Source organism: Manacus vitellinus, unplaced genomic scaffold, assembly GCF_001715985.3.
Source record: "Manacus vitellinus isolate BGI_N305 unplaced genomic scaffold, ASM171598v3 scaffold_12_pilon, whole genome shotgun sequence".
NCBI classification, from domain to species: Eukaryota; Metazoa; Chordata; class Aves; order Passeriformes; family Pipridae; genus Manacus; species Manacus vitellinus.
This window is the reverse complement of record NW_021938949.1, coordinates 19467103-19480563: the sequence shown is the minus strand read 5'-3', so window position 1 is coordinate 19480563 and position 13461 is coordinate 19467103. Positions and strand designations below refer to the sequence as shown.

The following is a 13461-nucleotide window of genomic DNA, read 5'->3' as shown; positions in this document are numbered from 1 at the left end:
TTTTATTAATTCTCATCTGAACCCTTCATCTGGGATCTAAACCAGCCTTTACTTTTAAACCAAGATAACAGTTATAAATTGCAAGATCTTCATCCCACTCAACCTGAACACAAGTCAAACGTCAGTGAATTAATACGACCCCTCCTCTCCCTAGATGAGACTGCAGCACTCCACTTCAGGTGAGCTATCTCCAAGTATTTAAACCAGGGAGACTGAAGGAAAAGGGAACTCTATAGAAAAGTACTTTGGGAAGGGGCTTCTCTCACCTAATTTCAATGATTTTTGACTTTACCCATTCTTTTCAGATACTTTTTTTAAATGCATCTAGTCTCTCTTGCATTCCAAGTATACTCAGTATATGAGTAAAGAGATTGAAAGGAAGAAAAGTGTTATTTATTTGGCTGGAGTCTCTTGCACCACAGATTCACTCCCTTTACCATGCTGTTTGCTTAACACATGCCTACAAGCATAGAGGGGAATAACAAAATAACTACATTCAGACTTTTTTGGTGTAAGAATAACAACCACTCATAATTACTTCTCATTCCTGTAACGTGTTTTAAGATCTATTGTAAAAGAAAATTCTAGAGAAACACCATTTTAAGATTGAAAGTCTTGCTTATTCAGTAAACAAACTGAATTAAGCATCAAAAGAAATCCAACATTGATTAATCTTATATTGTCCTCCCATTTTCAGCTCAGTATCCACACTAAGAACACCCTACTGTTCAATGAATAAGCCAGAGGCATCACTAGTGGTGCTTATGAAGCACTTGGAAATCAGCACAAGCGACCTTTCCTGCCAGCATCACCCAAAATAACTCTACATACACAAAGTGCATTTGCCACCTCAATCTCAGAAACCTCTAAATGCTGAGAACCTTCCAAGCATTCCATAAACTTTCAAGTGACTGTGACACCAGGTTCATAAAATTCTAACAAATGCCAAGTCAGATAACTAAGTCATTCACAGGAATTACCAAAAACAATCTTGAGTACAGCAACAAAGTTTGCCAGCTGGTGACAGCAAAGGGGACAGGGCTTTGCACTCCTTCCCTTCAGCCAAAAACGTAGGAGAATACAAAGCTATTTTCCTGCTGTGGAGTCTCTAGAGCACTACTGGCTCCTTGTACTCCTGTGCACTCAGTTCTAGACCAGAGTGGGACATGAAGTCCCCCCATAGCAAATAAGAAAATCAGATTCTGCCTGTGAACCCCACCAAGCTCAGTGAGCCAGTGTGAGCTGCTTCAGCAGAGTACATGGAAATCCAACACGCACTGCATAGTAACTTCAGTTTATACTTTATAGTCATTTTAGTTTACGTTGGTATTATGTCGGTTTACAGAGACATTTTTGTGTCTTGTAGCCAGGTATGTTGGGTCTTTCTTCCTTTGGGAGAAGGGCAGAAGGGAAGGTGTTTTCTTTTTAAGCAGTAAAAAAAAATAATAAAATTGTCTTCTATGAAATCTAAATCTGCCTTTCTCCCCCTCCTCTCCAGCAAAACAGAAGTCTGCCAATTCATCTAGAATAGCTAAATCAAGAGCCCTACCCTGCAAGTTTGAAAGCCTCTACTAATTGCTTTGTTCTCTTCTGGTAGATTTGAAGAATTTTAATTAGTTCTTCTGAGCTTTTTTTCCTCTCTACATTTGAACATACTTGAATTTGAATGCGCTTTCCTCATTGAACCTTTCAGCCAACCTATGGAAGGGGTGCAAGACTTATCCACTACTTCAAGACACCTTCTACATAAATAAATACATATTTTTTTTAGTTCTGCCTGAAAGTTAAACACTGAGCTCCCACCAGTTTTCAGACAGTTCTAACACAGAAGTAAAACAGGATGAATTGAGGGTAAGTTTAAGCAATGCTTCTTTACCACGTGTAACAGCAGAATGATACAAATCTGTCCTGCTTTGCTTTTAGAAACTCTTAGACATGCAATCCCTTGTTTCATTTTGGAAAAGCAAAGCTTCCTTAAAAACACAAAGTGTCATTATTAAAGTTTAATAAAATAAAACCAGGCAGTTAATTTGATTCAGCAAACCAGATGTTTGCTCTATTGTCGGGCACATTAGCAGGATCACTGGAAACACATCTCACTGGACAATTATTTAAGTGAAAGGTTTCATTTAAAATCTTTTTAGCATCATTTATTTCTAACAGCAATTTTGACGTTCTCAAAATGCAAAATGTCCTCAGAAAGATTTTCATCTTAGGATGAGTTGTTTTTTTTTCCCACTTTCACAAGTGTTTGTAGTCACTGCAGGGATTTGGAATTAGGCTCAGTTTTAAACAGAGAAACTTCTACATATCAAGAACTGCAAAAGGATTTGCATTCCCACTAAATAAACTTTTGTTTAGGGAATGAACAGAACAAGCTGTGGACACAGTGTACCTTAAACCTGGTACCGAGCTGTGGGTGGCTCCATCTTTGCTCCCAGGAGCCACGAACACACCCCACGCCGCTGGGACAAAGCTGTGACACCCCCTTTGCTCGCTGTTAACTAACACCTTACAACGGGCTGCAGTCCAGCCCTGCCCAGTTTATACCTTAAACGTGGTTTCAAAGGTCCCGTGAGAACAGAGGCTTCCCAGGGACCATACCAAGGGCAGAGCATCCTCAAAAGTCTTTTCCAACCAGGTCACAGCTCAGAGAGACTAGAACCCAGGTAAACGTAAAGCATTGTTACACAATTCCCAAACCCTTCCTTCCTTCCTTCCTTCCCTCCCTCCCGCACGCCACAGCCTCACAGACGGGTTAATCAGTGCACTCGCTCCCTGCAGTACTCGGGAGATCTGCCCTCCTCCAAATATATAACAATATATTTCAACTTCGCAGGGCGGAAACAAGCCGGCGTTTGTGCTGGATCCTCCCTCTCACAGCCTCACGGAGCAGCCGCGCCCTCCCCGGGGCCCGCCTCAACCGGAGCTCCAGGGCCGGGCCGCAACTGAAGCCGCAGGCGCTGCCAGCTCGGGCGGCCCGCCCGGGGCGCAACGCGGCGGCTCGCCCCCCCGGGCCCAGCCCGGGGTGCGGCACAGGGGACACTGAGGACGGGGGCACCGGCCCTGCGCAGGCCCCGGCACTGCCAGGACGGGACGAAGAGGCCCCGTCGCAACGCGACATAGACGACCCCCCTCAGCCAGCACCCCCCCGTCCCTCAGCCGAGCGCCGCACCCCCGCGACGCGAATTAAAGCCCCGCCGCGGGCTCCGCCCGCCAGCGGTTCTCCTCCCCACCCGACCTCCCCGCTACCGAAACCTGGGCTTAGGCTTGCCGGCTCGGCCTCGCCGCCCTGGAACATGTGGCCCTCGGCGGGCTCCGCTGCCCCGCCCCGCTCCGCCCAGCGCCGGGGAGCAACCGGCGGACCCGCCCGCCTCGCGCTTGGCTGGAGTAGCTGCCCAATCAACAACCCAACAACCTATCGAACGCGGCCCGCCCACCCCTCAATGCCCGCCCCCCTGGTCGGCCCCGTGGAGGGGGGAAGCTTGAAAACAAGCCGACGCCATGATACCTCCTGGCTGCCTTCTATTGACTACATTCGCGCGTCCGTCAGGGCAAAACTGCGCAGCCAATTGGTTTAAAAGACGGGCGGGGGCGGGCAGCGGGAGGGCATTTAAAGCGGCGGGCGGGCCAGGGCCGCTGTGTCCGCTGAGGGCCTGCGGCAGCGCGTAGGGGCCTGGTCGGTGCCTCAGCCCCGCAGGCATTTCACCTGGAACCGCCGGGGCAGAGCAGAGACCAGGAGGGAAGATCATCATACGGAATACCCTCAGAGAGGACTTCGCGACTCACTGCCTCTCGGCATCGTCCCCGAGCTCAGGGACACGCGAGTAGCAGCCCCGGGCCCCGCAGCTCTCGGCAGCCGAACAGGATGCCTGGAACATCCGCGGGAGATTTAACGGGCTCCAGGGAGCGGAGCGGGAAGGGCACCAGGGCGCTGCAGCACAGGCAGTTTACTCAGTTGCTGGTCATTACACTTACTGAGGGAGCTCAAATATGTTTCCCCTCTCGGCAGGGAACCAAGTCCTCGAAACTCACCAAAAAAGATGCGGCGACCCAGGCAGAGCTCCCCAAAAGACATGCAAAACATGCCAAAAGCCATGTAGCCGCCCGGGCTTCAGGCCGTAGGGATTGCCTGAACCTCTCGGTGGATTGTACAGAGATGGCAGCAGATGTGAGCAGGCGGATGAACTGCTCAGCCTGGAAGCAGAGTTACGAGACAAAGCAGAAAGGTTGAGAAGTTTTAGAGAATCAAAGAGGGAGACACTCTCCTCTGGCCTCCCTAAGACAGGAGCAGCCACCAGGAACAACTTCAGATCAAGGGGATCCTCTGTCCATCCCCCAGCAAGGAGCAGATACCAGCTGTGAAGGAAAAGCGGAATGGATAGTAGTCCATACTCGAAGAAGAAAGCAAAATCCTTTTTCACCCACCTCACTTTCCCCTCACGATATTCTCATAGGCAAGAAGTGTGAGTTGGTTGAGCGGACAGTGGGCTGGATTGAGAACTGGCTGAGTGGTAGATCCCAGAGGGACATGATCACTGGTACAGAGTCAGGTTGGAGCCTGTCACTTAGTGGTGTCCCCCAGGGCTCTATGCAGGGCCCAGTGTTGTTTAACTTGTTCCTCAATGGTTGGATGAAGGGGCAGCAAGTTTGCTGATGACACAAAGCTGGGAGCAGTGGCTAATACCTCAGAGGGCTGTGCTGCCCTTCAGAGGGACCTTGACAGGCTGGAGAGATGGGCAGACAGGAACCATCTGAAATTCCACAAGGGCAAATGCAGGTCCCGCACCTGGGGAGAAACAACTCCAGGCACCAGTACAGGCAGGGGGAGGGATCTGCTGGAGAGCAACTCTGCACAGAAAGACCTGGGGGTCCTGGTGGACAACTACCTGTCCCTGACGAGCACAGTGCCCTGGGGGCCAAAAAGGCCAACACTTTCAGCTGAAGGTTTCATTTCATGGCTCCACAGCTTTCCATATATATGCCAAGTAAATTTAGAGGCATAAATTTAGCAGCATACTTTTGTCTCAAAGGATTAAAGAAACCCAACCAAACCAAACAAAAAAGCACCAAAATATGTACTCTCACTGCAATGTCTCGCTTTAATTTCTTGCTTTGCCACTCTTCTGACTCATTATTTTTTTAGTCTTCAGTTTTAGTCATTAAGGGCAAAATTAGCTCATTTGTGAGAAAAGATTCAGTACCAGCCTTGACATAAGGTGGAAAAGATTTAAAGGTCTCTTATCCTGCTGAAGGCTCGCAGTCTGTGGAGGGGAGAAGCTGCATAGAAAGAGCTCAAACCTGGTCATAGCCCAGTTTTCTCAGTGAACAGATGGGAGAGACAAGTCCTCACTCTTTGGATGGGAAGGAAGCCTCAAAATATTACTGATAAGGCTTTTGTTGAGCTTTTCAGAACATTTCTTATCAAGAACACACTTGCAGTTTCTCAATGCAATGTTAAAGCTGCCTTTGTATGTTACAGAGACCAAAATGCTAAAGGTGTACAATCCTCTTTGGGCTTCCTGTTCCTGAGTGTCCTGGGGTAAAAAGGTGTTTCTGGTAGTGGTTTTATAAAACATGATGGCCTAAAACCAACTTCCACAGCTGAGTTCCTGCTTATCTGAAGCTGTCAGTGGAAAAAAAACCCAAACCAAACCCCAAGATATACACTACCCTTTTATTGTACCTTTTTTCGTGGTGGTAGTTGGGATTTTTCTGGTGTGGTTTGTTTGTTTTTCCCTCTTTCTCCTCCTTGTTACTGGTGCCCATGGCCCAAGACAGGCCATTCAGGACAGCCAGTCCTCTTTGCCACCTTTCTGACACTCACCATGAGAAGATGCTACTGAGAATGGAAGCTATCAAACAAAAAAACCCAAACAACCAAAACCTTCTCTGCCCATGGTAAGAAGCACTAAAATTCTGGGATGGGAGATGCCAATGGGAGTTATGCCACTAGTTATGCAACTAGAATTTCACATTTGAAGGCTTGGCCTTATAGACAAATTTAAGCCCCCCCCCCCCCCAATATGAAGTAAATAAAGGTTAAATGGAAAAATCTAAGAGGGCATGAACAGCAAGGAACACACTGGACGTAAGTTAGACCAAGTATTAGTATGTATTTATGCACAAGAATAAAAACAGCTTTACAAGTTGAATTGGAAATTTAAACAGAGGAAGTTTAACAGCTTTTGTATATTATATTAAATAACCAAAACACCTTTTTCCAAAATTGGTAAAGAATAAATAATATAATTTACAATATGGTACAAAAAATAATCAGTAAGGACAGGCATTCTGCTTTATACATACACTATATAGGTATATTTATAATCTATAAAACAAATTCACATCTCAAACAAGCCAGAAACCTTAGATGATATGGCTTAACTATTATTAAAAGAAACAGCATTAAATTTTGCTGCCAGAACCATAAGCTCTAAAGCAGTTATCATGTTTCAATAATTAATGATAACTTATTGCCGTAGTGCTTGCCAAGGTTTCGCTTAGTTAACATTTACAAATTGCTGTGAAATTAACAGATTCAAAGGTTTGAAAAGGTTAAAAAAAAGTGCAGTACTTTCCTTATAAATGCATCTGAAGTCTGAGTGTAGAAAACAAAATGCAACTGAATTTCCACTCTGCAGTCGGTAAATGAGATGTCTTTGTAGGTTAGATTTGATTCAAGCCACGTAATTCAATTTAGAAATATAGGGGGGTGTCAGAAAAAGGCTGAACAATGCCAAATGAAAAACAATTAGTATTCCTATGCTTAGTAAATTTAGTGATATGGGATAACATGGATTGTGTAGGTGATCAGGATGCAACGCCCAGCAGAACCTCCGTCAGTGTGTGCATGACCAGGTGGACCCAACCCCTGTCTGTGACAACAGACACTGACGCTTCTGCCATTCACCTCATCAGCTACTCAGAACTGCCTGATGATAATCACTGAGAGGGAAAAGCCTAGACCTGGAGGCTGTTAGTGTCCATTTGTCCTCTCCAACATCCACCTCACAGTGCCCTGGAAACAATACTCTCCACCACCTCGCAGTACCTCAGAAACAATCCCATGGCCATTTCACTGTCACTTGCTTGGATTTTGCTTAAGCTGACATTGTCCCATATACAGATTTTCTTACTGCTGGTGGAGAAGCTGAAATAATTAGAATTGAAAAAGTCTTCAGTTTTACAAAAAAACACCCCTCCCACACACACGTACTTATGTGTGTGTGTGGATACACCCCCCAGTTTTTCACTTTGTCTCAGGCACAAACTGATGATGACTACTATTGTAAAGCACAGCCACCTAAAATCTAGAGCTGGTCAGATCACAGATGTGTTTAAGTGGCCTTTCACATAGGAAGGGTAACAAATTCTGCATCAATTCAGAATTGCCACAATGATCTCAATTATTGTTAATTTTTTCCCTGGTAAGACTTGTCCTAAAAGGGCTTCATTCTTAAACTGAAGTTTGCAAAGCATTTCATTTCTGAACTCAATTTCTGAACTTCATAATGCCAACTTTTAAGGGACGGATGCCAAACACATTTCTAACCCCAACGCTCTGAGTGCAGAACCAACCCGTGTCATTTCCACTCTGTTACTACTGGGTGGTCCATGCCCACTTGCAAAGGTTCAAGGTATTAAAGTTTTCTGGCATCATCAAAAATAGCCACTTCTGCTGCCTTCATTCTGCAATTGTGTCCTTCCCCCCTGGGAACTGAGTGGGCTGAGCAGGAGCTGACAGCTCCCTGTGGCACAAAAAAAAGCCCTCCCAGATCTGGATGGAGTGCTCTGCTCTCCATTTTGGCTGCAGGTGCAGCAGAGCCAAATCCACTGTCACAGCCGCTGCACTGCCAGCGTCAGTAGGGAAGATAAAAAGTTTGTCAAGATACAAATACACTGGAGACCCTCATGCTGGTCTTGTGGTATTTAGAAATTTAAGAATGAGAGTTCATAGTTCTTTTTATACAGTACTTGATTAGAACACATCACATTTCCTCCTGCATATTCTGTAATCCACAGCCACAGAAGGTGCCCTCTACTTTTGTCCTGCAAATCTGAAGGATTTTTTGAGACATAGCATACAGGAAAATCAGCATGAGTAATGTAAAGACCCAAAGCCAAGAGGAAACAACCTGGGAAAGCCTGGACCAAAATACAGATCAACTCCAAGGAAAACTGAGAACTTCTAGTGGGAATGACTCTTGATATTAAGGCGGTGTCCTCTCCATACCAAAGGGGAATGCTCAGAACGAAACAGGCCACAGCATTCATTTTTGTGACAGCCTTCAACTTTTCCTATTCCAGGTTCATGTGATTTCCTGATAATTGCATCAAACAAGGGTCTGTAAGAATAATGAAGGAGAAATAATGACAGAAGGACTCAGTGTCTTACAGGACCTACAGTCAGGGTGGGAAGTCAGCCCACAGCTATGAACTTCTCCTTTCTTCTAGTCATGACCTTCCCCCTTACTAGTGATAGAGGTGTGTCCTCCTGCTGGCAACATCCAACTGTACTCATGCTGGGTTTACACACTGGGTGGCTCCTGTGTCACAGAGCAGAATGCAGCAACCTGGTACGTGGGCTCTTGGAATGTCATCCAAATCTCACACCTTTCTGAGTGAAACAGGAAGGTTGCTCTGGGCCACACAAAAAGTGCATCAGAAAACTTGTTCCATTTTCTCCTAAAGACAGAAAACATAAGGCCAACTCCAGAGCAGCTAAAAATCATCTGCCTAAAGCAGGGTGAAGGGACTGGGCAAACAACAAACACAGTCAGTGCATTATGAGCAAGGTTACAAGAGACTCCCAGTCAAAGAAATTCCTTGTACAAGTAGCTAAAGGCAGGCAGAACTACATCTACCAAGTATAGTGCAAGTTGGGAAATGAACCCCTGATAACAGCCTAAAGGATGGAGAAGGTTTGCTTATTTATTAATAATACAAAGTTGAGGTTTATATAGGAGCAGCCCCTTGGATAAATTAAGAGCTACTCAAACCAGCCAAGGGACATTCTCTAACCGGAGAAGCAGACAAGTGCTTAAAAAAGGGGCACAACAAGGGTTTTCTCGCTCAGGACTGGCAAGAAAGGAAATAGGAAAAGTCTCCTGAGTTACAAAGCTAGAACTGACGGACAACCAGCTCTCCAGAAAGTTACCTGATATCCTGTTGAACCCACTGCAATCAGGATCTGGGTCCTTCCTACAGTAAAACACAACATTAAATGCATAGGGATTTCAGAGAGGGAGTGCCAGACCCACTCATGCCTGGGAGTGACTGTAATGAAGAATGATGCCCTGAGGTATACAGAGCACCTGGAATTCACAGAGCAAGGAGGAAATAAGGAAGGACTAAGGGATTAAGCTAGGATTTGACACCTCTCCTCTTCATGACACAAAACTGATCTTAACCACTTTAGCGTTAACCTAGTATTTGTTCCTACACATTACAATATTCTTTCCTATTTCCTCTCCCAGGTAAATCCTCAGTTTTTGTGAAGAAAGATGGCAATATTTACAGGTTTCCAGCAAAGCCAAGAGTAATTATGACACAGCTTTCCTAGTGTAAGCTCTTTTGCAGTGTTTCCCGACTTAAAAAGCAACCGTTCTTTGGGGAAAGCAGGAAAGCACTCTCCCCACTCACAAGGTGAACTGTGCAATGTGCTGAAGAGTCTCAAAGGTGAAGAATGTGAGTGTAGTCAGGGTGATGATGGTTGTGACGTGATGGGGTTTAAAAACTAGAGGATCCATGCAGTGTGGGAGGAGGGTGGACCAGAGCTCCCCTACCAAACAGGCAAGCAGGAGTGAGCCCTGCTGGAATGGTCAAACAGCCAAACAAACAGAACGGTCTGTAGGAACAGCATCGAGGAGTGGCAGTGCCCTGGGCAGAGTGCAAGAACTTCAGTTTGACTGACTGATAAGAAGAGTGCCAACTAGGACATCTCAAGATGCACAATGGTTCCCCTACCCACCCCTACCCTTCATCCTCCACAACTTCCACGCGGATCCGAAAGCACGGCATTTTGATCACTACTCAAACAATAATTCATGTAGGGGAGCCTGTGGCAATCCCTTCCCTTCTTGAGCCATTTGCTTAGGCCATTCCAAAGTACAAGTCCAGGACTGTCTCACAAACCTGCCATCTTACATCACTGATGCAGGGACACATGTAATGTTATTCCATGTTTTGTTGCTCCCCATATATTGCACATTCCAGGACTTGGAAGTACTTCTTCAGACCTTTGAAGCCAATGCTTCTCTGTTAGAAAAAAGCACACAGGACAGGGACAACTGGGCCTCAGCTGCTGCTCTCCAACCCACCCTCATCAAGATCCAGCGATGCAAGCTCCAGCTCAGCCTAACAGTCTGCACCAGCCTGCTGGTCACAGCCTCACTGAGAGAGGTCCCCAACTGGGGGACCACCACCTCCTCCATCAAACAGGATCTCCCTGCGAGTTGGCTCAGGTATCGACAGTTCCTGGGCAAGGTCATTAAACCGGGATATGTAATCTATGCTGTTCTCATTCATCATGCAGGCCAGCTGGGAATCCACCACCTAGAAGAGACAGAAGAGATGACCTACATGTCAGTGGAAATTTTGCAGAATCACAGAACTGTTGAGGTTGGAAAGGACATCTTGAGAGCATTTTATCCAACCATCTCACTCAAGAACCGGCTGCCCTGCATGTAGTTGGGCAGGTGCCAAGTACCTCCACAAATGAAGATGCCACAACTCTCTGGATACTTTGTTTCTGTGTTTGACCACCTCACAATAGTTTTCTTGTGTTCAGGTAGAATTTCACGTTTCAAATTTTGCCTGCTGCCTCTTGTCCTGAGAAGAGTCTGGTTCTCTCAGCCTCCTTCCCAGCCTCACCTCGTATGAAAGATACACTTCATCCTACCTGAGCTGAGTTAGAGAACAGCTCTTATCCACAGCTAAATGGAAGCTTCTTAAAAACCCAACCACCCATAGTCTCAGTGGACCTTACCTCAGCATTAAGGTGCATAGGTAGATGCTCTAAAGACATTACCTCTTTTATTTACAAACCGTGTTTGTAAATAAAACTTGACTCTGCAGGACACTTAATAAAAAGTCATTCAAAATTCTGCCATCACTAAACCCATTTTAAATACTTGCTTTCTCTGAAGACCCACACAAGCCCACCTCTCTCACAACTGCTCTGGTGTGCCTAACACAGAGGCTAACCCCATTTTCTTCTAAAGGCAGCTGGTAATATCAAGGTCTGCAATATCAGGGTCTGAAACAGCCAAAGACACACTAAATCAGCATGAGTTCACTGCAGCTCCCAGTTAAAAGGTCTGTACAGAACCTCCTTTTCCAAATCCAAAGGGCAATGGAGGAATTACATGTTCCTTCCATAAGGGCAAGTCCCCAAGAAGTTACAAGGTATGTGATGTTGCACTGAGGTAATGACTGTAAATTGTAGAATATTTGAGACTGGAAGGGACTTGAAGAGGTCTCTAGTTCAACCTCTTGCTCAAAGCAGGGTCACCTATGAGGAGAGACCAGTTTACTTGGGGCTTTATCGATGTGAATCCTAGAAAGCTCTTTAGACAGACACTGCACAACATCTCTGGGCAACACGTTTTCCCGCCTGCCTATCCTCAGGGTGAAAAACCTTTCCTTTAGGTGTAGTCTGAACCTTTTTCAATTCAGCTTTTGCTTATTCCTCCCACCTCCCACCACCACTTTGTGAAGGGCCTGGCTACATCTCCTTGATGACCTTACTGCAGGTACTGGCAGGCAGTAGGGTCACTCCCACCCTGAAGCCTTTAGACATCACTGGTGCTTTGACCCCTGATCACGCTGGTGACCCTCTGATGAACTTGGTCCAGTTTATCTTTATCTATCTCTCTCTCTCTCTCAATCTCTCTCTCCTATATTGGGTGCTCTAAACTGGTCACAATATTCCAGACATGGTCTCACAGCAGATAGATTAGACTCTACTACTCTACAGAGTAGAGCAGGTTAATCATCATTTTGTTCAGTATCCTGGCCATGCTCCTGTTAAAACAGCTCCCGACACTGTTGATCACCCCAGGTGCCACAGATGCCCCAGCTCACACTCAGCTGGTGTCTATCAGCATCCCCAGGGGCAGCAGAGCTGCTTCCCAAACAGCCAGTCCCCAGCCCATATTGCTGTGGGATTATTCCTTCCCAGGGCAGGACTTTGCATTTTCCTTGCTGAGTTCCATAATATTCCTTGCAGCTCATTCGTCCTGTCTGTCCCTCTGAAAGGGAGCTCTGTCCTGAAGCATGTCACAGCCTTAGTAACTGCTGGGCTTCATTCTATGCCTTAAAAGAGTTCAACACAAAAGGACAGCTCTGCCAACAGAGACAATAACTCAGCAGCACACGACCTTCTGCCATTCTCTCAGGTAACTTTGTATTAGCCATCTCCTGTTTCTTCCTTCTGGATTTATTTACTTTTTCCTACCAGCCCTCCAACTGTACTGTAGCTGCATCACTGTTAACCTTTCTCTTACCTTTAATACTTTCAGTTCCTGCTCTACAAAGCAGGACATACAGAACAGGACCAAATCTCTCTCTGTCAAAACAAAAATATGTCCAACAGGTGACCATGACCTCCCCTACCAAAAGGAACCTGCTCACAAGAGCTTCTCACACCAGCTGTGATGCCGAGTGCCCTCAGGTCATTTTACATATCTCTTTGTTATGACTCTAGTGCTCTTTTACCGAGCTGGAGCACAGGTGTCAAAGCGCCTTTGCCACAGAAGTATCTCAGGAGGGTCTGATGGACAGTACCCAGTAACTGCCCTGCAGGAGGAAGCAGGCTCTGAGTGTAGTCTGCTGACATACCTCTGCCACATCTGCCAGAGACCGTGACACAAAGGAGTCCCGCGAGTTCCCATCCAGCAGGCTGGGTCCCAGTAAGGAGGTGCCACTGGTGTTCCCAACAGGAGTTGGCAACATTTTTCGTCCCTTCTCCGGGGAGATGAAACTTGCTACAAAGAACAGGCACATCAGTAAGTCACTGCACTGAGTGTTTGTAATTGGAAGGATAAAGAGAAGGACGAGGAAGTAGGACATGGAGGACAGATATCCATTTCTTCTCTTAAAAATGATGTGTTACCAGCATGGACACCATCAGCACACTGCTAAGAGTAGGGACACTCATTACACTGGTGCCATGAAATATTAATGAAAAAAAAACCCAAACCAACAACCAAACCACAATCAAACCCAGTGACCTCATGTCTTTGAGACAGTGCTTGCCAAGCACACAACAAGGTCTATTTTTCCAGCAGCAAAGCCAAGGGCATCTTTTTGTTTTGGCACAACAGCCCAAATACCTCACCCTAACTGATGAGTCAGGCTCCAAACAGACTACAAAGAACTTGTCACAAGGTATGGGTCATAATCTAGCAACGGGATCTTTTCAGGAACAAACTTGCAAAGAGAAATAAAATGTATTCA

The 13461-nt window shown here is 46.0% G+C and overlaps 1 protein-coding gene across 3 annotated transcripts in view; it reads right to left on the bottom strand.

Annotated features, from left to right (window-relative positions):
- Positions 1–6096: 6096 nt before the first annotated feature.
- Positions 6097–13461, bottom strand: part of CRAMP1 (cramped chromatin regulator homolog 1) — a 48024-nt gene continuing 40659 nt past the window's right edge. For all 3 annotated transcript variants that reach the window (XM_018067579.2, XM_018067582.2, XM_018067581.2), the window contains 2 exons: positions 12844–12989; positions 6097–10557 (listed from right to left, as the gene is read on the bottom strand). In XM_018067579.2, coding sequence (XP_017923068.1) covers positions 10393–10557; positions 12844–12989 — 311 coding nt within the window. In that variant the 3' untranslated portion in view covers positions 6097–10392. The remainder of the gene's footprint in view (positions 10558–12843; positions 12990–13461) is intronic.